The 26,971-nt window shown below is 42.1% G+C and overlaps 1 protein-coding gene across 5 annotated transcripts in view; it reads left to right on the forward strand.

The window, feature by feature from the left end:
- The window catches only part of lpar1 (lysophosphatidic acid receptor 1), an 80,337-nt gene extending 54,390 nt beyond the window's left edge, over positions 1-25,947 (forward strand). For all 5 annotated transcript variants that reach the window (XM_042332602.1, XM_042332598.1, XM_007906531.1 and 2 more), the window contains one exon: positions 24,204-25,947. In XM_042332602.1, the coding sequence (XP_042188536.1) occupies positions 24,204-24,502 (299 nt within the window). In that variant the 3' untranslated portion in view covers positions 24,503-25,947. The remainder of the gene's footprint in view (positions 1-24,203) is intronic.
- The last annotated feature ends 1,024 nt before the right edge of the window (positions 25,948-26,971 follow it).

A 26,971-nucleotide genomic window follows, 5' to 3' on the forward strand; every position in this document is an offset into this window, starting at 1 on the left:
AACCTTTGAAACATTGCCATAGTATTGTGTGTTTTGAAAAGGGTGAACGCCCATCTATTTGGAAGTAACAACAAAAACAGAACCTAGTGGTTTGGCCTTAGCAGATGAGTGATGTGGTTCCAATTTTTGAGATGTGTGATGGATCCAGACCTGGAAATTACAGCCGAATGTTGTAGCTTGACTGTGATAGAAACAAATTAATCAAATCAGTAGCATTGAATTTCAATCTTGTTATTTTATTAGAAAACTCTTGTTTGTGCATAAATTCACTACAAATAGATAACCCTTCAACTACATCTTCATATGTCAAGGCTCGATTTATTCCATCACTCTGCTTGCCAGACTCACAGGCTCTTAACCTCCGCAAGCTGCAGAACGTCCGGAGCTGTGAAGCCTGTATTCAGAAGAATTGAGTGTAGATCATGGAATCATAGATATTTACAGCGCAGAAGGAAGTCCATTCGCCCATTAAATCTGCCTAAGCTCTCAGGGCAAAGTGCTTATTTATTCAAATCTGCCATATCCCCACACCCACAATTACCTCTGCCTCTGTCACCTTATTGCACATCCCAACAGCATCAATTGCCAGGTTTCTCCAGTCCTGAACTAGAACTGAATACCTGTGGAGTCCTGTAGCTCAGTGGTTGGAGCACTCGCCTTGCAAGCGAGACACCTGGGTTCAATTCCAGGCAGAGCGAAACCTTGGGCAAATTTCCTTAGTCCACATGCCTAATAATAATCCCTCCAAAAAACAAAACAACTAATTGGTCATGTTCAATCCACGGCTGTTTGTGGGACACTGCTGTGTGCAAATGGCTGCCGCATTTCGCCCACGAATATACTGTCAATTCATTTTACAGTCTATTCTGTGAAGCGCTTTGAGACGTCGAGAAGACGTAAAAAGCGCTAAAATCAAATGCAAGTATTATTATTATATAGTAACTTCTCCAGCTCCCGGCCATGCTTATCATGGGAATGCCCATGAATTAGCCGACCACTCCACAAACACTGCCGTGCCTTCTACTATCTAACTTTACTTGTCCCTAGTTCACTTCCCGTTAGGAAATAACTCATTGTATTTCTCAATGTAAATTAGTAACCTCTTTTATAAGAGAAACACTAAAATTCATATTTAAACACTTATTTTAAAAGACTTCCTTTGCCCTAAATTATTACAGTGCCGTTTGGAGTCGTGCATCAACTGTCCGAATATGGGGACTAAGACTAAGACACAGCAAAGCAAGGTGATAGGAGAAATAGACTAGAGCAAAAGAATGTACAGGTAAAAGACTAAAGCGGGAGGAAAAAGAAAGAAAGGAAGGATAGTGGCATGGGAAGCAAAGGAAATAAAAACTCAGGGCAGGAAGAAAATTAATGCTAAATTAAAATAAACCATTAAATCTAATTCACATGATTGCTAAATGCTTTTTCGTATTATATTGAGTGGTGTAGAAATCAGCATTTGTGCTATCTTGGCTTTCCTTGCGGCCAGCACAAAACACATCTATTTAAGTCTTTGTAGTTCAACAAGTGGATACTGTTTTCTGCTTGTTTTGTTCTGTTTATATCAATGCTGTTTATATCTTACTCTCTCCATGTGGTGCTTCGAGACATCTTCCCGAAGTGAAAGGTGCTATACAAATGTCTGTACAAATATTGAAGCGGTCGTTGCCCATTCGCTGCCTCTCTGTGATACAGCTTTTCCACATTGCTCTCAACTTGTATCTCTCTGGTTTCTTGTTTCCTGTATATTTATTTTAGTCTTCATTTCTATTGAGAGTTACTGCATTTCTTTTAAGCCTTCTCAAATGACCTTAGTTTGACTTGCGTGTATATGTTTTCAGCAACAAGACTTATAAATGACACTCTAAAGTGTTTCTCTACGGATCACGAAAGATCTGTAGAAAGGAAAGTGGACATGTTTCTTAAAAGACTTAACAGACGTTTTCAAAATTATGAGGGGATTTGATAGGGAGAACAAGGAGAAACTATTTCCACTGGCGGGTGGGTCGGTAACCCGAGAACACCGATTTAAAATAGTTGTTAAAAGAAACAGAGGTGAGGAGAAATTTTTTTCACACAGCGAGTTGTTTGGATCTGGAATGCATTGCCTGAAAGGGTGGTGGAAGCTGATTCGATAACAACTTTCAAGAGAGAAGTAGTTAATTATTTGGGGAAGACACATTTGCAGGGCTATGGGAAGAGCGCAGGGAGTGGATTGAATTGGAAAGCTCTTTTCAAAGAGCCGGCACAGACACAATGGGCCGAATGGCCTCCTTCTGTGCTGCATAATTCTATGATTCTATGATGTTTGGCCTGAGAGTAAAACTGATCTCATTAACTAGGTCTCTTTTTAAATGCATTTTTAAAAAACAGCTCATTTATTTAAAACCTTCTCAAATATGTAATATCATGGAATTAGCCTGCTTCAAGCACTTATTGATACCAAGGAGAGCTTTTTTTAATAAAGTAAAATCGATGATATTTTTGAAAATAGTCACATTTTGACTTCATGTCTGCGTTGCCTTTGTTTGTTCACTCCTTCCCTTCTACTGCCCACTACACCTGGGTAGTTTTGGGATCTGAACAGACAAATCTCTCTTTTAATTGCAGTTGGAGTTTGTCGAACTCTTGTGCATTGCACTTCTTTGCTTGGCAATCAAAGTTTGGGCAATCACCAGTGAAGACTGCAGGAAATGCAGGTGAAAGCATTGGAAATCAGCCCTACTGATCACTGCCAGCAACTTATTTTCAACAAAGTCTTTAATTCACTTAGTGATGGACCATCGCAGCACTATTTTGCCAGGTTGCAGAGAAAACCATGTCTTGACCCTGAGTAAAGCACAGTCCAAAGGCTTGCAGACAAGTGGGCTTTATATGAGGATGGCCCATTCCACCTCACAATTTACACTGTGCAACAGCAAAAGAACATGACCAGGTTCTTAGTTCTCGGACATTTTGTTGAAGGGGTTGATAGCGTCTGTGCCAGACCTCTATGTTTATGTCGGGAGCTCAGGAGCTGCTTCAGCCATACCTCAGGATTCTGTGTCCTTCCAAAGAAAAGTCTGCGCAGAACCCTAGTGGTACAACTTCTCTTGTCTGTGAAATTCTTTCCCAGTTATTGCTATTGCCTAGAAATCTCTCTGCTGATGAGAAAAAACAAATTAAGAACAGTCACTTGCTGATTAGGGGTGACACTAGTAATAATAAAACTAATCTTTACATTTGCTATAAGCTCCTTTCACATCAGGTGAATGACTCAAAGCTACTTACTGTAAGGTGTGGTGGTTGTGTATCTTGTAGGTGAATGAGGCAGCCAATTTGCTCACGCTAATGTCCCACAAATAATTTTATTGCGGGGGGGGGGCGGTTGTCGGCTAGGACACTGGGAGAAACTCCCTTCTCTTTTCGAATAGTGCCATGAAATCTTTCTTGTTCTTCTGAATAATTGGTTTAACATTTCAAGCAAAGGATGGCATCTATGACAATGCAGTGCTCTCTCAGCACTGTAATCGAGACCACGAGTTTGAAATGCTGACATAGAGCTTGAAGCCTCAATCTTCTGATTCAGAGGTGAGAATGCTATAGATTGAGTCAGTGGGCATAAGGCTATGAGTTGGCTGTACTTGTCCGATGGTATTCTACTACCACTTCCTCAATCTTCCTGTATGCTCAGGAAAAACTCAGCGTATGACTTTATTACGTTTGTTACTGTGCACTTTTGTTCTGCCACCTAATATCCATCTGTTTCCTATTTAGATTACAGCAGTGGCTTCAATTACACTATCATTAATGACCTTTTGTTACCTTCAGCAAATGGGGATTGAGATAAAATAGCATCTACTAGCATATTATACATTAGCAAAATAATCCTATCAGGTTATTGTAAAATAGAAATGATTATTTCATATCCTGGATTGTTTTTGTTGCATGTGCGGGAAAAAAAGAATTTGTCCTTCTGAGGAATGTGGTTACAGTGCAAATATATTTTTATTATTAGCTTTGCAAAACTGAAGTCAGTGAGTCAGAAGTTATGGTGAAGGTTGCATTGATTTAACCACAAACTGGTGTTGCACAATCAGTCTGCTCTAGTAATGAGACTATGTGGCAGTGAAATCTACTTTAGACAATAAGTACAGAGTGTGCTTCTCGTGAGGTGAAAGAACTAGCTTTCTAAAAAAAACTCCCCAGAGTTTCAGAAAGTACTAAAGCTCTTTGCATCAGATGTCTCCTGCTTGTTTGTTTTGTGAGTTCCCTATTTGTTTACTCAGGAACAGGCAGACTCTCCAGTGTAGTAGCTCAAATGTTCTACTTGACTGGGTATATTTGGAATATAAAGTAAATTAATGGGGATATAAAGTAAATGGGATGCACTAGTGTGGTCTGGACTGTAGGATTGAACAATGGGCCTGAAAGGAGCCTTTTGCTTGTTCTATACGGTCAATCTTGTTAAAGCAACCACCTCTATTCAGCAAACATCTGTTGTCAACAATCACCCTGGAACAGTCCTAACCAATTTTCTTAATAAACCACCTCCATTCAGCAACCACTTGTCTATTAACACAACTGGTGGCCACTCTTTTTTAGCCATGTCAGTGTACAGACACCCTTTTCAATAGCCAGTTCTAAGTGAATTTAATTTACCAGTAATGTATTACCAATTTCCACGTGTAGACTTACGCTTGACTCCTAGTGTATTTACCGATGCCCACAGCTTCCTGCCTTACCGGTCAGGTGGCGTTGGGAAATGCACTAGGAATTTATTGGGAATCTACACACAGTTCTGCAATTTGTGGAGAGAAAAGTGGAAAGTCTGACAAACGGAGCATTGGTGTAGTCTAGCTTGGATGTAACAAATGCATTGATAAGGATCTTGGGGGCTTGGGGGGAGAGGTAGTGATGGAGGAAAGGGAATGCTGAATGGGTCAGAGGATGGATGTCAGGTTTAAAGGATGGTTGGCTCATGTCATTAGGAAAGGTGCAGAGTAGAAGCTTTTGCAGCAAGAAGCAAGGGGAAACTTGGAATATGAAGTATAGAGGGTGAAATTTTGCAGATGTGGCTATTACTTCAAGTCTCTGCTGGACCTGGAAGAAGAATGCCTACCTATCTTTTGTAAAATTATGTATGTTATAGGATGGGGGAGGGGGGGAACCATGTTTACCCTGAAAATCAGTCCCTGGCTCTACAAAGTTCTGAAGTGTTTTCTAAATCAGGATGTACTTATATCACACCTTTGAATGTATAGCAGAGTGACATCTACTGGTAACTGTCTGCACATAGAAAGTATTCCATGTACATATTTCTTGTTGGGTACAGTTTCTATTGAGGTAGAAAATGCAAAAAGGATTGTGTTTTCAAAAAGTTCAAAAGTTGACAAAGACACAGTATTAATTTGTTTCCCATCAACCAAGGTTTTAACTTGTGGATCCAGCTAACATCTGCTTTGTCCATCCTATCTTGTCTCAGCAGAATGATCACCTACTGAAGAACATTGATTACAGATCCAAACCATTGCCAAATGTCCTAACATAAGTCAGTAGTTGGACCTGTTCCAATATTTTATTATCAATAATAATAATAATCCTTGCATTTGAGATATTAATGTAACAAATTACCCAATGCCTTTATCTGAGTGGGGATTTTTTATTAACATGTGAAGATATTTCCAGTTTGAGAATATATTTCTTTGGAATCTATTTAGTTCCCACTTTACAGCATTTCTAAGAACAATGTGTTAAGTTCTTATAGGGAGTGGGTGCAATAGGAAGTATATACAAAAGGACCAGGTTTGCACAGTCTAGATTGGGGAACGACAGCAGCACACACATCACAGAAAACAAATTGCCATGTGAAACACCCAGCAGGGGCTTGCATATCCAGTTTTGTACAAGTGAACTTTTGCTTTACAATCTCCATGGAATGTGTTTTTCTTTATACAACTGTGTATGTTCTGAAGAGACCTTTTGTCAGCTTGTATTGTTTTGTTTGGATGCAGAACAGAAGTGCTGTCGCAATGCCTCAAAGCACTGGTGTGTTGCATTGCAATGTTGGGTTTCTTTCAAATCAATAGCCCCGAAATGTTTTGAGTTGAAGGGAGAAGATGTATGCGCAAAAGCACTCTAAGGGCACGCTAGAATAGTTTGGACCACAATTGAAGAAAAAGTTGCACTCCAACTATGTGAGCCATTGCACTCCAACTATGTGAGGGTTTTGCCTCCTATACAGAAGATTTATTTATGTTCCTGAAGTGATAAATGGACAGTTTGTTTGCTTCATGCCCTTTTATTGTTATTTTAAGGAAAAACAAACATTACAGAAATTGACAAGAGAAAGTCGCTCATCACAGTCACTGGAAATCTAAAGCATTTTTAGAGTTGTTGAGATGTCCAGCTTATGCTGTGACAAATTGAAGAACCATTCTCATCATGCCTATTTATAGAAGAAACCAAGCTTCTGGTGAAAGCATAATTTATCCTGTTTGCAGGGAAAATCCAAAGAAAATATTTTCTCTCTTCATTTAAGAGGCTCTCTCACTACCTTGTTATCCTTATGCACCAAAGGGCCAACTGGTCGAATGGCCTTCTTCTGTTCTGCAAACTCTACCAACACATCGTTGCCCAAACCAAACTCCGCATTCCCATTAGTGATCCCTCGCCAGGCTTCACTGTCTCCCGGTGTACCAATCATGGTCTTCACCCTCATCTGTAAATCCCTTTAAGCCATAACACCCTCATTACCTTTCTTGAGGCTTGGCTAACTGGTTGGCTGGGTGTCCTCTAGCCCCCTCCATGATACAATCAGTGGTCCAACCGTCAGATATTAAACACATAACATATGGAACTTCCTTGGTCTTGCCCTCGCTCACCTTAAAATCCACCTCTTCAAGTACGACTGTCAAACCCTCCTCTCCATTGCTCACTGTCATTGTAAAGAACTCTGAAAGGTTATCTTGCATGAAGGGCTTTACAAAAATACAAATTATTGTTTTTTTTGGTGATCCAGGTGTTTGACATACGCGTAAACCCATCACCATGATTAAGAGTATCCAAACCAAACTGAGAATTCCATGCATCCCAACTACACATGGAAACCCAGAGAGAGATTGTTGGAATGGAATATGCACTCTTTCCCTGGAGGGACCCATCCTGCTTACCTAATTTCAGAAAGTATAAGGCGCAGGTTGAGAAGAGCCAAGGCTTAGGGAACCCAGAGTATGTGTTGGGTACTGCTGGAGTCTAACCAACTAAAACAGCACAGCTTGCCATTGATATCACCGCTTATCAGCTAGGACCACCCGAGCCATTTGGGGGTTGGTTGCATGGTTGACAGAAGCTGAGTGGGACAATTTCCTGCCACGGGAATCATCAAGTTCTTGTAAACATCTAGAATCTGGTGAGAAAGGCTGTCAATGATACCTGATGAAATCAGCTCAGGGTATTGCAGCTATGGGGTAGAAAAACATACACGGATAAATTTATTGCTGGTAAAATAGTAATCCTGCTATTGGAAAACAGCAGACATGAATGGTCTTGTGCTGTTGAGTGTTGTAATATGCTATTAGATGTGTATCAATTATCTTACCTTGCTGGCCATTTGATCTGTGTTTTCAGTTAAATTTATTTTTTGTTGGAAATGAATTGAAAATAATTGTTAGTAGAGCACATTTGCGTTCTCCAGTGGATTTAGGCTGGCACTCCAATGCAGTTTAGGAGAGCACTGTGCTGTCCTTCGGTTTAGACAATAAAGTGCTTCAGTCAACACTATTTGACTGCTTGGTACAATACAATTTACACTTTTATACCACCCCCCCACCCACCCCTCAGCTCTCACACCCAGCCTGAACTGTCAAGCACTTTGGGACATCCTACATCAGCTGAGGGAACACTTCTGGTATGGATGAAGGAGGTTACAGAGGTAGGGTGGGGTGAGACTATGGAGGGATTTAGATGTGAAATGTTCAAAAAGAAATTACTGCTTGTATGACATGGTGTGACAATAGTTGGATATGCAGTGCTTTAGCATTTTAACATAAGTCAGGACATCCTGTGCAAGTACAGTAAAACTTGCATAAGTTTTTATAAATTGTGTGATCGCCTAACTTGTACATTCACCCTAGCCCATTAAGTTTCCTGTTAAAACCACTTAGGTTTCTTTGCACTAGTTGTATTTATCACCTCCTAACTCATAACGACACTCCTGCATCCTGCATTATCCCCCACACTTACCAGCTACATTGAATTGCAGGAGCCGTAGACTTGATTTGTCGACGCATGCGCAGAAACACTTCATTTCCCTCAATTCCAATGCTTGCGGCAAGTGCGCATGGGACGACATATTGGATTTTATACAAATTATACAGTTTGCCTGCACCTTGGACTTTGCGTAAGTCATATTAAATGTTATGGTCCCGACTGATAAGACATAGGTGAGTTTTACTGTAGTGTGTTAATTTTATACTGGTATCCCTGCAGGAAATATCTCCAAAGTGGCAAACTTGTTATAATTTTCATTGCATGTGACATGAGCTCAGACAGCCTAGATGGACGTGAATCACAAAAATAGCTTCATGATTGGTTGAGGGAGGGAAAAAAATATATAATTAAACAGATAAACTTTTAACCTTTTTTTAGGATGGAATGGGGAGACGATCAAAGCATTAGTTTGGGTTGCACAAAAACATTTTTTTAAATACGTCTTCCCAACACACAAATGGGTGTAACTCAACCAAGGAAATGAAGAGGCACAAATCAGATAGGGCGTGAAACTGCTACATATGCACAGCAGCTTTTCTATGCACAGATGTCTAGTTAGAACATCTTCGACTGAGTTCATTTTGGAGCCTTTCTGGGATGCTAGGATCAGATGTCGTGTGAGTGATTTCACTCCAAGAGTGGTTTACCAGTACTCTGGCACATCAAACTAACTTTGTAGTAAAAACAGATTATTTTCTAGATAATAATAATTATTTTCTAGATAATAATAATATTATTATCAAAGACTAGATAGTGTTAATGTTCAGAGGGATTTGGGTGTCCTTGTACACCAGTCACAAAAAGTTAGTTTGCAGGTACAGCAAGCAACTAGGAAGGCTAATGGCATGTTGGCGTTTATTGCAAAAGGGTTAGAATACAAGAGTAGGGAAGTCTTGTTACAACTGTATAGGGCCTTGGTGAGACCACACCTAGAATATTGTGTGCAGTTTTGGTCTTCTTATTCAAGAAAGGACTTACTCGCCTTAGAGGGGGTGCAGCGTAAGTTCACTCGGTTAGTTCCTGGGATGAGGGGGTTGACCTATGAGGATAGGTTGAGCAAACTAGGCGAATATAGAAGAATTAGGGGTGATCTTATGGAAACATATAAGATTCTTATGGGGCTTGACAGAGTAGATAGTGTGAGTCTGTTTCCCCTGGTAGGAGAATCTAGAACTAGGGGTCACAGTCTTAAGATTAAGGGTCAGCCTTTTCGAACAGAGTTGAGGAACCACTTATTCACTCAGAGGGTAGTGAATTTATGGAATTCTCTACCACAGAAGGCTGTAGATACTCAGTCCTTGAACATATTCAAGGCTGAGATATGGGGATAAGGCGGGCAGATGGAGTTAGGTTAGAAGATCAACCATGATCTTATTGAATGGCGGAGCAGGCTTGAGGGGCTGAATGCCTACTCCTGCTCCTAATTCCTATGTTCCCATGTTCCTTTGTCACATTTCTTCATGCTGTGTCTTCTTGGGACATGATTGATCCCACTATTAAGATCAAATCCGTATGAATGGAATTCTGGTGAATCATTAACTGTATTTGAAATGTAACATGTGGCCGTTTCCTCTGCACAAGGCACGGTTCAAATTGATCCATGTTGTTTAGTCAGGTTTTGAATTGCAATTCAAAACTTAAACTGAGATGGTGGAGATTCTTTCAGTGTCATGGCCCACTATCCTCAGATAGGTCATTCAGTTCATGGCTGTTTGTGGGCCATTACTGTCTGAGAAATTGACTGCTGCGTTTGCCTACGAATACAGTCACTACAGTTTACAATAAAACCTGTGAAGTGCTTTTAGACATTCCCCTGATGTGAAACTAATATTAAATGCAAGGTGTATTTAAGATTATTTAACTAAGATTATTTATAGCTACATTCTTGAGTAGAACATAGAAATTTACAGCACAGAAAGAAGCCATTCGGACCATCGTGCCTTTTTGGGGGTTTTCGGTCCCATTTACCTGCCCTTTCCCCATACCCTACAGCTAACTCTTTAGAGTAGTTCATCAATGCTCATTTCCAGCTTTGCACATCAATAATGGTGTCTTTGCTCAGACCTTAAATGTGTACCGCACCAGGAAAAGATCACACTAAGTTCTGTGACCCTCTGTGGCGATCTCAATTGTCCAGTTACTGAGCTGCATGGATCTGCAGTACTCCAGGTTCTGCTGATGACAAACCAGCCAAGCTGGCTCATCGGTAGGACTTGGAGAGACAAACCGGTCACCGAGGGCAAGAATTCTTCCCACTCCATAGAACAATAGACATTTACAGCACAGAAGAAGGTCATTTGGCCTGTCGTGTCTATGCTGGGTATTTTAAAGAGCAATCCTTTCAATCCCACTTGCCTGCCTTTTTCCCTTACCCTGGTCGTTTAGCCCTTTTTAGATATCCATCGAGTTCTCCTTTTGAATGCTTATATGGATTCTGCCTCATCCACTGTTCCTGGCAGGACATTCCATATCCTAACTGCTCTGTGTGTGAAAGAATTTCTCCGAACTTCCCCATTTACTCATTTGCTATCTTAAATTAAGGCGCTGGAGATAATGACTCAGCTCCTATTAAGATACGTAGTCCTTCCTGGGCAAGCAGCGGGAAGCTTGCCAGGCAGTGCTTTCAAAGGCAAGCTTAGAGGTTTTAGCTGGTTAAATTCCAGCAGTACCCTAACAGATACTTGGGAGACCCTAAGCCTTGGCTTTTTCCAACATGCATCTAATACTCTCTGGAATTAGATAAGCAAACCAGTACGTGGCATTCATACATACATACATACATACACACACACACACACACACACACACACACACACACACACATACATACATGTGAGGAACTCTGTCTGGTTTGGATTCTCTTAAGTATGGTGATGAATTTTCATGTGTGTCAGACACCAGGCTGACCAAAAAAAGGGCTCTCTTTCTAGCAATTCTGGGCATGGGGCCATTCTGCAGGCGGATGGGTGGGTGTATATGTAGTAAAACACTACATATCTGACTCTCTGCAACAGGCTCCAATACAGAAATCAAGTTGGGCTGCGATACAGAGAACTATTATTAGTTGCACACAAGAGTAAGGTGTTTAAGTACTGATTTTAATGGTGTGGAACTGACTACATAAGATAATAATAATCCTTGAATTTGATATGGCGCTTTTCACATCGGGAGGACGTCCCAAAGCGCTTCACGGAACACACTGTAAAGTGAATTGACTGTATATTTGTGGGCGAACGCGGCAGCCAATTGCGCACAGCAATGTCCCACAAACAGTCATGGATTGAAAAGCAAGTAAGGTTTGGAAAGTGTCAGCCATGTTTTTTAGCCACTATATCTTTTTACAGATTTAGGAAGGTTACCTCAGAAGCTTCAAATGTGGAGCGGAGAAACCATGAAAGGCAACAAGGAAATTCCCAAGTTTGTGCTAATCTGAGTTTCTGACCTCCCCCAGTGTGGCAGGAGGCATGTTACAATTGACCAGAGAGCAGGAAATCATTCTGGTACCCACTCCTGATCTCTATTTGGTAGTCCTTGTGAGAATATTGGCTCGGATCAATCAAACTGAATTGTATCCTAGTATTAGGAAAAAGTAGGAAATATGTGCTTTCAGCATTGTTTCAGAAGGAGTATAAAAGATTGAAACATATCTTTCCAAAGATGACTGCTGCTTAAAAACGGTGACAAATGAGAGCAAAGTGGTGTGCTTTGTTCAGATCACTTTCGATGCTATGGTTTAATCACATGCAGTTTAAAACAAATCTAAATGATGCATCATTTTGATGCACGTTGCCTCCATTTTCTATCTTCTCCAGTGTTAAACCTTCAAACTACTTTTGAACAAGACAATATGATGAGGAAACGAATGGGAAGCCAGCGAAATGATGTGTTTTAAGTGCATGCAGATTTATTGCAGAAAGCCCAGGCTGTCATGCAAGACGTTTATGCGCGCCTTGCAGAAACTTTAGCCCTTTGTTCATGCATTTATTTGTGGCTGACTTGCACACCAAGTTGTGGTGAACAATACGCCTTTGTTACTCTCTACTCCAGCAGCAGTTGGAATTAATAAAACCTATAATTTAGGGCACTCTTCTATTTCAACCTTTTACCTACAGAGAGCTCGACTGAGGGTATTGTAACTCGTATTTCTTATAATTTTATGTATATTGCATTTTTGGATGGTGAACTTCTCATTTTTCTTTAAGTTGCTGTCAATGTGGCTTCTGAATTTGATTAACTTGTAGCCCTTTAGCCGCACATTTAATGTCAGCTGAATTTTGGGTTTGATCCCAGGTGCTTTGGATGAAAGTGAACTGCTTTTCAAGAACAATGAAACGTGCACTGTGCACCATCCAGTCTTTAAAAAAATTGTACTCTCATTTTGCTTTCATTTTGAAATGACTGAATACTGTATGTGTGGTTTTGTTTTCCTCTCCCCTGTTTTTTCGTCTCTCCCCACTTCATTGTTTGTAAGCATTTGACTTCTTTTTCCTTTTGCTGAGTTACACTTCCATGAGCACTCTCCTGTACTTTGCCTGAATGCCCAGCATTCATTCTTTGAACTTTCGCAGTGAGTGTTAACAAGGTGACCTTGACTGTTGGCAGGTTATTCGACCACGAGGAGCACTCGAGCTAAAACCGATCCTGGCCTCGTCCAACACCTACACACTCACCTTCCAGCGGGGTAGCTCCCTGGCTGGCTAACTGAATGCTTTTACCCTCCGTAGCCCTGGGGCTCTGAGGCTGATTGCATTAGCTGCTTCCTTAACTGGCTCAGATAGCTAGATCCGCACAAATTCAAACCTGCAATGATTGTGTATGCTCCTGCCACTGCTCCTCGCATCCTTCAAGGCCGGTCTCAAGACCTTTCTCTTTGACCGTGCCTTTGGTCTGCCTCCCACCTCTCTGCCTTCCCTCATCCCTACACCATCCCTCCCCTAGCTCGGGCCCCGACAGCTGACTGTTCAGCGCTTTGGGACGTCATCCCGACGTGAAAGGCGCTCTATAAATGTAATTTTGTTGTTGTTGTTGTTTCAAACAATGCTGGGGAGACTTGGGAATTGTAGCTAGATATTGCTGCCTCCCAGTAGTCTGACAATCCCCCCCCATCACCATTTTTCCAACCACTCTTTGCTTCTCACACAGTAATTGGATCAGGCTACTGTCATGCAGGTCAAAGTAACTTATTGAGAAACTGGATTAGAGATTCACTGCGCTAATGTTTTCTTATGCTTGACGCCCAACTCTCAAAGTACCCTTAAGGAAGCATAAGGTTATGCTTTTGAAAAAAAANTTAAAAGCAAATATTTAAAAAGTTGAAAGTGAAGGAAAGACATGATAGGGGCTCACACAACCTCCTTGACTGGAAATTCATTGCTCTAACTCTTGCACTCTGTTACTGTATTGGTGGAAATGCATGCCTAAGCCACATGTATGCGGATGACACCCAACTCTACCTTTCCTCCTCTACTCTCAACTCCACAACCACCGATGTCCTGACAGCTGCCTGTCCGACATCGAGTCCTGGACGAGAGACAACTTTCTTCAGCTCAACGTGCGAAAAACCGAGGCCCTCCTGATTGGCTCACGTCAGCGCCTCCGCACCTCAGGCGCTGACACCATCAGCATCCAAGGCTGCACTCTCCACCTCTCAAAGCCAGTCAGGAACCTCGGCGTTTTGTTCGACCCTGAGTTGTCCTTTCTCCCTCACATCCGCATCACAACTGGCACTGCCTTCCATCACCTCCGGAACATCGCCAGACTACGGCACTACCTCACCCCTCACGCTGCTGAAACCCTGGTTCACGCCTTTGTCACCTCAAGGCTGGACTATGGGAACTCTCTCCTCGCCGGCCTTCCCGGCACCTCCCTCCACAAGCTGCAGGTCATTCAGAACTCTGCAGCTCGTGTACTGTCCCGCACCAGGCTTCGGACCACATCACTCCCACCCTCGCTCGCCTCCACTGGCTCCCCATCCCCCAGAGGATTGATTTCAAGATCCTCATCCTCACCTACAAGGCCATTCACGGCCTTGCTCCCTCCTACCTCTCCAACCTACTATCCCCCTACCTACCTGCCCGTACCCTCCGTTCCTCTGGCTCCGGTCTGCTCCACGTCCCCCGCCCCAATCGCCCTACCATCGGTGGTCGGGCCTTCAGCCTCTCAGCCCCCAGGCTCTGGAACTCCATCCCCCAGTGCCTTCGCCGCTTCCTCCCTTTCCTCCTTCAAGGCCGGTCTCAAAACCTTTCTCTTTGACCGTGCCTTCAGCTCCCCTCTCGACTCTCTTCCCCCTCCTCGCTCCCTCCCTTCCCTCCCCTCACCCTGACCATTTCCCCCCTGCTCGGGTCATGACCCAACTGTGCAGCGCCTTGGGACGTCCTCCTGACGTGAAAGGCGCTTTATAAATGGAATCTTGTTGTTGTTGTTGTTGTAAGGAATACCAGAGCAGAGAAACATGTACAGTAGTTAGATTCTGAGGTCTACTCAATCATGGAGCTGAATGGGAAAAGCTCTGGTGTCTTCTCTCTGGGGTAATGCTGAATTCTTGATCCAGTGTGTGTTTGGATGCTTGTACAGCAGTTTGAATTTAGACAGCCATGCTTCATCTGATTCTTGACTGATTATTATAAAGCAGTTCTGAACACTGGAGTGAATTAATTCTTAGTACATAAACCTGTTCACCTGTTCTGTGCTCCTATTTTTCTCTCTCCCCCCACCTCCATTAAGTGCATTATCCCACTGGCCAGTGTATTTGGTCACCAGAGTATACTGTAGGCAGTGCAAATGATGGTAATTCATTCTGGTTAATCATTTGGATAGTAAAGACCTCTACTAAATTTGGATTTTCTTAAATTAATGAAATTGAAAAGTCTTTGAAATATTTGGCTGCAGAACACCCTGAAGGGTTGAGAGTGAGCTACTCTGGGATTGATACCAAAAATGGATTAGGACAACAACAACTTGCATTTATATAGTCTCTAACGCAGGGCAGTGTCCCAGAGCGGTTGACAGTGGTGGAGCTGGAGGGAGGGGGGGTGACCATAGGTACAGTCGAAGAGGAAGGTCTTCAGCCAAGACCTGAAGATAGGGAAGGAAGGGGCAAGGCGATCGGATAGAGGAAGAGTGTTCCAGAGTTTCAGGGCTGAAAGCGCAGCCACCAATGGTGGAATGAAGAGAATGAGGTACATGCAGAAGGCTGGAGCCAGTCAAGTGGAGACAGCAGGTTGTGAGTTGGGGGGTAAGCAGGTCGGAGAGGTAGGGCGGTGTCAGGGCATGAAGGGATTTGAAAACTAGTGTGAGGATCTTGAACTCGATCTATTCGGCGATAGGAAATCAGGGGAGCCTGGTTAGAACTGGTGTAATGGGGGTACGGAGTTTAATACGGGTGAGTATTATAGGAAGGTGCAGATAACTCATAACAGATCCCAACACTCTGTAACTCTTTAGTTCACTCCCAAGGCCAAGGAAGGTCAGGCATACGGCCATTAGTAGTACATTTTGTTCCACTTTACTAGCAATTTAGTGGAGATTAAAGGGAAGAGCAAATCCAATGAGCTGCTTCATAATCCTGAACACGCTAAACGTTTTCACGTATGGTCTGTTTTCAAAAAATAGTGATTTTTTTTTCTTAAGGAAATCGTGAGATTTACAATTGATGATCCGTTCAGTATGTTGTGTTCAGAGAAGGATAAAAAGGATTGTTTTGGATCAATTCCCTAATAAATATGCTCGTGTGAGGCTCCATTTTATTTCTCAGTGGAACCAGTCCCCTGGCCCACTCCTGATTAGAATATAGGACAGCAACTTGTTCATTTATAAAGTGTTTGTGTAGGGTAATGTTTTGGGACACTTTATAAGAACAGGATAGGACCCTGAGGGGGAGGTTGTCATAGGCACATTCATAGAATTCGAATTTGAGATGGGACATAAAGACACAAAGAGAGGTTGGGGTGGGGTGGGGGCAGAGTCATAGAGGAAGGCAGTTGCAGAGGTTAAGGATGAAGGAACTGAAGACTTGACCACTGATGGTGATGTGGAGATGGCAGGGGCTTGCAGCAAACTGAGTTAGCCGAAAGAAAAATGAGTATAAATAAAGAAGCTTGTTGGCAAAGGAGTTTTACAAATATAGTTCGCCCTGCAATTTTCTTGAATTGATTCCTTGTGGGGGCTGAGGGAGGGAAGAAACTGAGTATTTGTCTGTTTGGCATTCCTTGTTTTGTTTTTTGGTCTCAAACTGATGGTTTAAGTTGATCTGAAAGCTGCTGCGGTTTGTGTCGAACTGACCCTCATGTGTAAAGGAATTGATGCTGAATCCTCTGTCCTCCTGAAATGTCACAGAAGCCAAACTTTATGTTGTTCCACAAGGGACGGGTTGGTTCCGCGCAGCATCTAATGAAGCATAAGATATGTTAATGAGGTTTCCCATTACAAGTGAAAGACGAGCACTGTGGTTTTCTGGAGTTGATGAACATTTTGCACCAGTATCCCCTGTACAACATTTTAATTCAGTTTAGGTTTCATTTCTATTATGATTTTTTAAAAAAACAAATTCCTCTAATGACTATCTTGTGGAAAAAATGAGCTGGTAAGCCCAGCATTGGGAGAGAGCTGGATTGACCATCACTGTCAAAATGATGCAGAGTTAATAAACTGTCTGTACTGATAATGATGTGTTTCCTGGCAGAGCCAGTAAACTACAGGTTACAGTTGCATAATCATGTAAAACGTGGATTGTTATAGCTGTGACAAGAAAGGGAATAGAACATTGATGGATCTTTCTGCATGCACTGGATAAGATTTACTGGCCTCTGACTGCTGTATTTAAATACTGATGAGATGAGCAGTGTCTACTCCTGACTCTTTAAGTCATTATAAACAAATACTTGTTTGTAGGCAGTCTGTTCTTCTACTTTAACACAACGCTTATGCAAAGTGACCTCATGGAGGTAAAATATAACAATAATCATTTCATTTGATACAGAGCCTTTCATGTCAGGAGGATGTCTCAAAGCACTTCACGGAATATTTTTGTGTAGTGACGGTGTATTTTGTAAGTGATCTAAAGTATTGCAATTGTGCTATGGAGAGGTCAGTGTGGTTCCTGAGGTTTGAATCAGTCTTTCAGCTTGATGGATGGGAAAAATGTGTCACGTTCCGACCTTTATAAGAACTTAGTCATGTAATCTAGTTCTGGTCACAGTACACGCACAATCTCCAGCCTACACAATGCATTCTGTACAGTCAGCAGTAACCACACCAAAGAATTGCATACATACTGTACTGAAAGCAACTACGATGCACTTTTAATGTATTTGTACTGCATTGTACTGCCAAGTTTTCAAAAATCTTTTCAGAAGGATCTACATTGCATATAAATGGAAGGAATTTGGAATAAGAGAGCTCAGTGCTGTTATTCAGCAATGAAACTGCTGAATGTTGCTGTGCAATGTGGGACAAAGGCACAAAGCCTTAATGAGAACATCACCTCCATAATGAGAGCCCCTTTTCAGAGATGTTGGTTTCCCCCCGAAGCACCACCACCCAATTGAAACTGATGGTGAAACAAAATCCCAAACTCTCCCTAAGGACGACACCTCAATAATAAAAGTAAAATAGGCAAGTTATTTATATAATATAATATATAATAATAATCCTTGCATTTGATATAGCGCTTTTCACGTCTTCTAGACGTCTCAAAGCGCTTCACAGAATATGCTGTAAAGTGATTTGACTGTATATTTGTGGGCGAAATTTATTTATTGACTTCCTTTAACAGTGAGTTTCCCCATTGTACACAAAGAAAAATAGTGAGGCCAAGAGTGAAATCCTAGCTTTTTATTCAGATTGTGGTGCAATTGCTTGTTTCTAAGGTAGATCATTCACCAATCTCTTCAACTAGGTTTCATCATTTAATGGAAATTCTCCCCCTTAAAAGTGAGAGCAATGTATAACTTATCTCCTGATCTAGGCATGCAGATACTGTAGAATAGTATCACAGACAATAGACAGACCTGACTTCTGCAGTGAAGGATAATGGTCAGCTAACCAGACCTGCTGTACGTCCCCCAAGCCCTACGTACCACCTTGTCGTTGTGTCTTCGATCATTATGCCCACTCACTCTCTCTGTCTTCTAATCCTTCTTAAAATATACCTCTTCGACTGTGCCTAGGGTCATCTTCTTCATTCCCCACACCCCCCCCCTCCCCATTCTCAGAGCTCGATGTCCAACTCTGCCACTGTAAAGCACTCAGAGATGCTATCTACGTGAAGGACACTATATATATATGCAAGTTGTCGTAATAGAACGGCATACCAAATAAATCTCATGATTGAATCTGTCAGTTTTCCGAAATTAAATAACTAAGCTGTCACAATCCTGCAATAATTTGAGATAAAATCATGAAATGCAATTTCTCAAAATTAAAAAGTGCCTCGGTGTGTGATACCCTCACACCGAGGCTAAATGATGCAGCATTCATTCTCTGCTTTTCGTAAGGTATCAGCCTGGCTGATGTGGCAGCACTCTCAGCTCTGAGTCGGAAGCTTGTGGGTTCAAGCCCCACATCAGGGTTTTTCACTCACAGTTCGGGCTGAGACACCAACCCAAGGCTGTGGGAGCACTGCATTGTCGAAGATTCTGTCCTTTGGTTAAGATGTTAAACCAAGCCTGTTCTGCCTGTTCAGTTGGATGATAAAGATTTTGTGGCACTATTCTGAAAAGAAAAAGGAGTTTCTCACGGTGTCCTTGCCAGCAGATAAATTTGGTCTTTTGTTGCTTTGGATAGGACATTGCTTTGTGCAAATTGCTTTCTCCTTTCACCTACAAAATACACAGCCACTACACTGAAAGTAAAGATCCTGTGAATGGCTTTGAGACATTTCAATGTCATGATTAGATGCTACATAAAATGCAGGAGACAGAGGGCTGGCTCAATTCTGATATTCCATTGCCAAACATGTCACCTTCCAGCCAGTTCAGCTCCAAAGAGACCCCACTTACTCACTTACCCCCATGGAGGATAGTCAAGGAAGAACTGCAGCACACACTGTAAAATACACAGTGCTTCTTGAGTTGGCTTCTTTTTAAGCCTGTTCAGTACACTCTCTTCTGTGAAGCAATTTTACATGGCCTTTGGAGCACTTCAAATACTTGAATGTGCTTTATCTACACTGTTTATTTAAATATGTAGCTGGTTTCCTGCAGCTAACAATGACTTTCCAAAGCTAGCCACTGGAAACTGTTGCGGTATGTTGGGAAGCTGAATCCAATTCAATAGTACATTGAAACTTACTAAATTTATGGCTTTTTGTAACAATTGTTTAAATTTGGACTAGAGACCTCTAATGGGACAATCTTCTTCCACTTTATATATTTAATATGCATTTGCTGCCTTTAACAGCAGTGCCAATATTACAACAAACACTGCTCTGGTCACTTGAAAGCCATCTTTGCTGAGATACTAAAGACCCTTTTGGCCAAGAAGTGGAACTGTAGTATAGCTCTCAAATGTGGGGTTCCGAATGGTCAGGATTTTCATAGGAAAAACAAACTAAAAAAAAATCTGAATAATAGCTGTTGGTTTCTTATAAAATCTACTCAAAATATGTAAAAGTCGAGTTTAGAATAAAAGGTCTAAAATGCTATGACCTATAAATGATTAGATTTAATAGTCATAAAAGTTGACTCAGTGTTGATTGTGCTAAGTTTGGAAGCAACGAGATTGTTTAAGTCCATTTCATTTTTGGCTAGAAAGTGATCCTAATGCTCAGCATTAATAAATCAATCCTTTGGGGCCCATTCTCACCAGTTATCAGTCATATTATATCTGACTGGAACTGGGAATTTCTGTTCCTCTTCATTCTTAATCTCCCTTTTGCCTTTGACAGTTTACTACTCGGTTTGTTCCAATGGCACAACACAACATTCTCACAGTTTCATTCCTACATGTCCCTCTAGTGGCTTCCTATTCCATTCCACCGTTGCCTTGTGTACCCAAGTTTCTTGCTTGTGGGAAGTAGTTCAGTGCAAATTGTCTTCTGCGTTCACTCACAAACTACATGATCACTGCACTTTACAGTATTCCTTGTGCTATGTTTTGGGACTTTATCCTGAAGTGAAAGATACTATACAAAATGTAAGGATTGTTTATTATTTTACCCCCAGAGCTGTGACTTGGTCCTCTCCTGTTCAGCAACTTACCCTTATCTATATACTGGCTCTTGGTGACTTCAGTGATGCAGTTATCTCTACGTACCTCTGCCACTGTCTTGTATTCCTGGACCTTTACTGTTCAACTTGATTGCATGTCTAACATCAAGTCCTGTATGAAACATAACTTTCTGCTGTTGAACATCAACAATACTGAATCTTGTTTGATTGTTGCCAGCAACTTCATGTACCATCATGTCAATGGTCTAATTGACAGGAAACTGTGAGGATACATGTTTTCACTATTGTTTAAATAGGTTTTGGTGCAAGGATTTGACTCATTTAGATGGAACTTAAACAAATTCTTCAATGGGAATATTTTTCCAATCTAATTGATGTGAGTTTTCCAGGCTTCAGCGGTTTTTAATCCTTTACCAACCATGGTAAAAGGAAATGGTTGTACATGACAAGTTAACCTTTGACTTAATTTATTTACTGAATTCAGTTTTGTTACTGGTCAATCCATTTCATAAGCATTTTGTTTCTGGCCTGTTCATTCAAAGTTCTGATATTGACTACCTGGGATAACATGTAGCTCAACTAATTTGACACGAGATGTAGGACCAAATAAGTCCTCGGTTTGAATCCATATCAATCACATGCGCAAGTTCTCTCTTCTTCCTGCTGAATATGCACCACCACCACAACAACAACAACAAAATTTCATTTGTAAAGCGCCTTTCACGTCAGGAGGATGCTACAAGGTCTGCTGGACAGACAGAATTACGGACCCGGGGTGGGGGAGGGGGGAGGGTAAGGGGGGAAGCACAGCTGAAGAGGAGGGTCTTGAGGTGGGCCTTGAAGGTGGCGAGGGAGGGGGAGAGCTGGAGGGACTGCGGGATGGAGTTCCAGAGGGCGGGTGCAGAATGGCCAACAGCCCACCCGCCAATAGTGGGGCGAGCAAGGCGGGCGATGTGAAGCAGGTCGGAGCCCGCTGAGTGGAGGGAGTGAACAGGATGGCAGGGGTTAGTAGGTCGGAGAAGTAGGAGGAAGCAAAACTGTGGAGAGCTTTGAAGGTGAGGACCAGGATCTTGAACTGTATCCTCTACGTGATGGGAAGCCAGTGGAGACGGGCGAGGATTCGGGTGATAGGGTCACGGAGCCTGGTGCGGGAGAGGACATGGGCTGCAGAGTTCTGGATGATCTGCAGCCTATGGAGGGAGGAGTTGAGGAGGCCGACAAGCAGAGAGTTTGCATAGTCAAGCCTTGATGTAAAGAAAGCATGTATAAGGGTTTCGGCGGCCTGCAGTGTGAGACAGTGGCAGAGCCGGGCGATGTTGCGGAGGTTGGGGAAGGCAGAACGGGTCATGGCACAGATGTGGGGTAGAAAGGATAGTTGCGGGTCAAGCAAGACCCCCAAGGTTCCGGACTGGCTTAGTAAGGTGGAGTGTGCAACCGTGGATGGTGATGCTATCAGCGCCTGAGGTGAGAAGATGCTGACGGGAGCCAATCAGGAGAGCCTCGGTCTTGTTGACGTTCAACTGAAGAAAGTTAGCTCTCATCCAGGACTTGATGTCTGACAGACATTCTGTCAGGACAGCAGTGATCCTGGAGTCAAGGCTGGAAGCAAGAGATAGAGTTGGGTGTCATCCGCATAAATGTGTAAGTGACCCCATGTCTGTGGATGATGTCACCAAGAGGGAGCATATAGATGTTGAAGAGGAGGGGACCAAGGACAGAGCCCTGAGGAACACTTACCTGGTCCAGGGGCTAGAGGAGAAACCGTTTAAGGAGATGAAGTGCAGGCAATGTGAGAGGTACGATCTGAACCAGTCAAGGACAACGCCGTGGAGGTGAGAGAAGAGGGTGGATGAGGATAGAGTGGTCAATGGTGTTGATAGCAGCAGAGAGGTCAAGGAAGACGAGGTGGCAGAAGGAGCCCTGGTCGCAGGTGGACAGAATGTCATTTGTCACTTTGATTTCTGCGCTGTGGGAGGCATGGAAGCCCAATTGGAGGGGTTCGAGAAGGGAGTGGGAAGCAACAACTCATTCCAGGACCTTGGAGAGGAAGGGGAGGTTGGAGATGGGACGGTGGTTAGGGAGCCGGATGGAAGATTCACAGGCTGGAGCTGAGGGAGGCTGTAGGACGGTCGAGCAGGGATAGGAGTCAGGGAGGGCGGTGGCAGAGGAGGACTGAGCGGGAGTAAGTGAGGGGAGAGGGGTGGGGACATTATGGGGAAGCAGTTCGGGTTGGTGGCAGCAGCCAAAACACGCACCCCAAGACTAAAAGCAAACGGTGGGGGTGGGGAGGGGAGAGGGGCAGTCAGCGAGACATGGTTAGCCCACTGGTGAGAGTCATCATGAGCAGTGGGGACAATGTTATAGTCAGGACAGTAACTGATGTCATCATTGCCAGCAAGCTTTGGGGGCTGGGGCTGTAGTATTACCTTCAGTCCTTGTCCGGTGGAGAATCCAATATGTACACTAATTATGACGGCCCCTCCCATTGTGAATATAAAACAGTACAAATCGTTTGTGTGTGGGCCGGGGGGCATGTCTGATATCACTGCAACATCCTCCTCCATCACCTCTCCTCTCACCTCAACCTTCATGATCCTGTCCTTGACAGGTACAGGTCCTACCTTTTAGACCATCTCCACTTTGTCTCCACAATCGGCTTCTCCTCCAGCCCCTACACAGACTCGTGCTACGTTCCTCAGGACTCTGACCTTAGTCCCCTCCTCTTCAACCTGTACATGCTCCCTCTTAGTGATATCATTCGCAGACATGGGGTCAACTTCCACACGTATGTGGATGACACCCAACTCTATCTCTCTGCCTCCACTGGCAATCGGGCCTTCACTTTCTCTGCCCCCACCCTTTGGAACTTCATTCCACAGTCACTTCACCTCACACCCACCCCACACCCCTTATATCCTTCAAGGCACTTCTCAACACCCTATTTGACCATGTCTTCAGTCACCCTCCTACCCCTACCCTCTCAGCACTCCACCCACCTTGATCTCAACCCCCAGCTCAGGTTCAAATCTCTGACTGTCCAGCGCCCTGTAACGTCCTCCCGAAGTGAAAAGCGCTTTACAAATGTAATTTATTGTTGAAGTCGATATATGCATCATCTGTGTTGTTAGGTGGGATTTTATTGTGATTTTAGGTTTGCAATTAAGTTGTTACTTTTTATTTATCTGAGGAGAATCCCCCACAAAACACAGTCACACCCTTATAGTATATCCTGTGAGTCTGTTTAAGATGTCTCAAAGACGTGATATGACGGTATATAATAATAATAATCCTTGCATTCGATGTAGCACTTTTCACGTCTTCGAGACCTTTCAAAGTGCTTCACAGAATATACTGTAAAGTGAATTAACCGTATATTTGTGGGCAAAACGCAGCAGCCAATTGCACACACCAGTGTCCCACAAACAGTTGTGGATTGAAAATGACCAATTTATTATTGTTTTGTTTTGGAGGGATTATTATTAGGCGTGTGGAGTAAGGAAACTTGTCCAAGGTTTTGCTCTGCCGGGAATTGAACCCAGGTGTCTCGCTGAGCTACAGGACTCCACGATATCCATATCAAATGTAAGGATTATTATTGTTATTTTATTTGTGCGTTTTGATACATAATAATCCTTACATTGACTGTTGAGAAATTTGAAGTTTCTTGTGCAATTTTTGTAGGCCAATAAAGTGAATAAGAATGTATTTTTGAAAAAAAATAAATCTGATTGAGCTGTTTCAGTGTTTTGGATAAATTCCTAAGTGTGTGTGTTTTTTTTTCAGGTGCATTCATCGTGTGCTGGACTCCAGGCTTGGTTTTGCTGTTACTGGATGTCTTTTGCTCTAACTGCAACGTCCTGGCTTTTGAGAAGTTCTTCCTCCTGTTGGCCGAGTTCAATTCCGCAATGAATCCCATCATCTACTCCTACCGTGACAAGGAGATGAGTGCCACTTTCAAACAGATCATGTGTTGTCAGCGGAACGAGAATAGCAATGGGGCAGCAGAGGGCTCTGACCGCTCTGCTTCCTCGGTCAATCACACCATCCTTGCTGGGATACACAATGACCATTCAATGGTATAACTAGAACAGGAGTAGCAGCTGTCCAGCTGTCCAGACCAAGACTCAAGGGGACAGCCAGATGTGAATCAGCTGTGGAGTAGTGCATGGAACACTGAACATTAAGTAAATGTGAAGAGCTATTCACATTCTAAGACTGAGCTAAGACATCCTTGAAAAATACTTCCGTCTTAACAGGACCAAGTGTAACACTTTCTGTTACAATACCAGTCGATGTCTTAGGTTCTTAATGTTGTTATTACCTGCTAAACCGCATATAGCTGTAGAAATTATGCCTTTAAAAAGAATAATAAACACATTTATCCACACCATCAGCATGCTTGTGATGGACTTTTACCTAGCAGACAGATTCAACCTTTTAAAGCATATAAGTTGTGAAGTTTTCCTATGAAGTTTGAAGCTCTAAAGGAATTGCTAACTTATTTTGGGATATACCTGGACAATATATAGATCCATATAAGTCACTTGCAGAATTGGGACAGTTTGTTTAATGAAACAAGATGCACCTAATTGGATCCCAATTCATTTAACTTAATTCCAGTTTGGGATTCACCGTTTGGGGACCTTCACTATACTTGACGGAGAAGATGTTGTGAATCACTGTCTGGTAATGGTACTTGTGCATTTTGTGAGGTAGTCTCTATCAATAAAAGCCATTCTAAATGCATGCCCATTGTTGCAAACAAGGTTAACAGCAATATTATAATGTTTAAATTGCTGCTAATTTCACACTGCATTATCACATTGCTGTTTTGCCGCTTTCAAACACAAGTTCATAATGTTGAAACATAGTTTTAATATAATTAGGTGAGCCAACAAATCCGCTTTATTTAATGAGCTCTAACCTTCTGTAACCACATTACATGATGTGGCAATATTATCTGATTTGTGATATCGGAGTATGAATGTCACATTTGAACTTCAAGCTTAGAAACTTTGCTTCGAAAATCTAGGCAAACTAGTTGGCTTATGTGCTTTTCAAAAAAAGTTAGTTTTTAAAAGGCTTGTTTTTTTGTTAATCGAACAGTCTTGCATGCACAGTGTATATTATGTGTTCCTTATGGCCAAAGTACTGTATGTATGTACTAGCTGTTGCATTTAGCGAGCCCTTCAGAGTCTGTACTTACTAATAGTAAGGCAATGCCAATGATTATTTGGGTGATATTGTGATTTATAGACTGTTGTGTTGGATGTTGATCCACTGTATGTAGGAGATCATGCTCTGAAGCTCTTTAACGAATTGTAAAAATTCCTAGTAGCCAAATGGAGTCTCCTTAAATAATGAGTGGCATATATTAAAGGTGTGACCTGGGAAACAGTAATGACCCAAATGCAACCCTGTACTTTTGAATCAACCCACTGCTTATGTGGGAAGAAAATGTCTCTCAACAGTTGATGAATTTTCTTTTCATTCAGATTGTGGAATGATTGGTTTAAAAAAAATTCAAATTCTGTGCTGATTTTATATATATATATATATATATATGAAAATCGACTCTGAAGGGTTTAGTTCAGTGGTCCAGAGAGGGAATTTTTAAACTTTCGTTGAAGGGATTGTAAGTCAAGAGGAAGTTTGTTTCCAAAGTACCTGAATTGTTGATGCTATAAGCAGATTTTTGAAATGTTAGATTTTGATAAATTCATACTGTATATGTGCATTATTGGACCATTACTCTAGTTTATAAAGTGTAGTGGCAACAATAAAGTAATGTGTATTAGCAATAGTTAATGCACCGGGAATGGAAGTGTTGGATATACAATTCTCTTCCAAAGTTTTTAATACTTAACTATTGTGTATATTTCATGGATTAGGTACAATTTGTAGATTTTTTTAAATTGGCATTCTTTTTAAAATGCGTCGACCCTATGTTTATTGTTCAAAGCAGCATCTCGTAATTTGTCAGATTCAACAATGTTTTATTTCCAGGTAAGACTTATTACTAGCCAGGTAAATGTTCTGCCACGAAGTGCACATGCAGTTCATGGAGTGACCTGTGCACCAGTAGGGCAAATTTTCACTATAAGCAGTGATCACTGTTCACCACTGCAGGATATAATTACAATGTTAATGCATCTACTTTGTAGCAGCACACAGCTCCATTGTACAGCTTGTGTAACTAGTAGTTTTTGTTTGTATTAGCAAATGCTACTGTGACAGATATTTCAACCCCAATTTTATACAAGTCCATATTGTGGTCAATACTTAACCTTTAACTCAACCTGAATCGCTTTTTCATTCTTGCGTCTAAATAAGCTAAATCAAAAGCCTCATTTTACACATCGCCCAGTAACATCCACTTGTGGGTAAGTGAATAATAGCAGGCGGGTTAAACTGGTCCCAACTAGAAGTGAATGTTGGACAGAGGAGAGAAAAGGGGTTACAAGTGTGAGGATTCTTCAGTTTCAATAAAACTTCCTATGATAGTGCCAACTGGGCTTGGGATGTGGGGGTGGGGAAGAGGGGAAGAAATT

The sequence above is a fragment of the Callorhinchus milii genome, unplaced genomic scaffold (assembly GCF_018977255.1).
Source record: "Callorhinchus milii isolate IMCB2004 unplaced genomic scaffold, IMCB_Cmil_1.0 Scaffold1, whole genome shotgun sequence".
In the NCBI taxonomy this organism is placed as follows: domain Eukaryota; kingdom Metazoa; phylum Chordata; class Chondrichthyes; order Chimaeriformes; family Callorhinchidae; genus Callorhinchus; species Callorhinchus milii.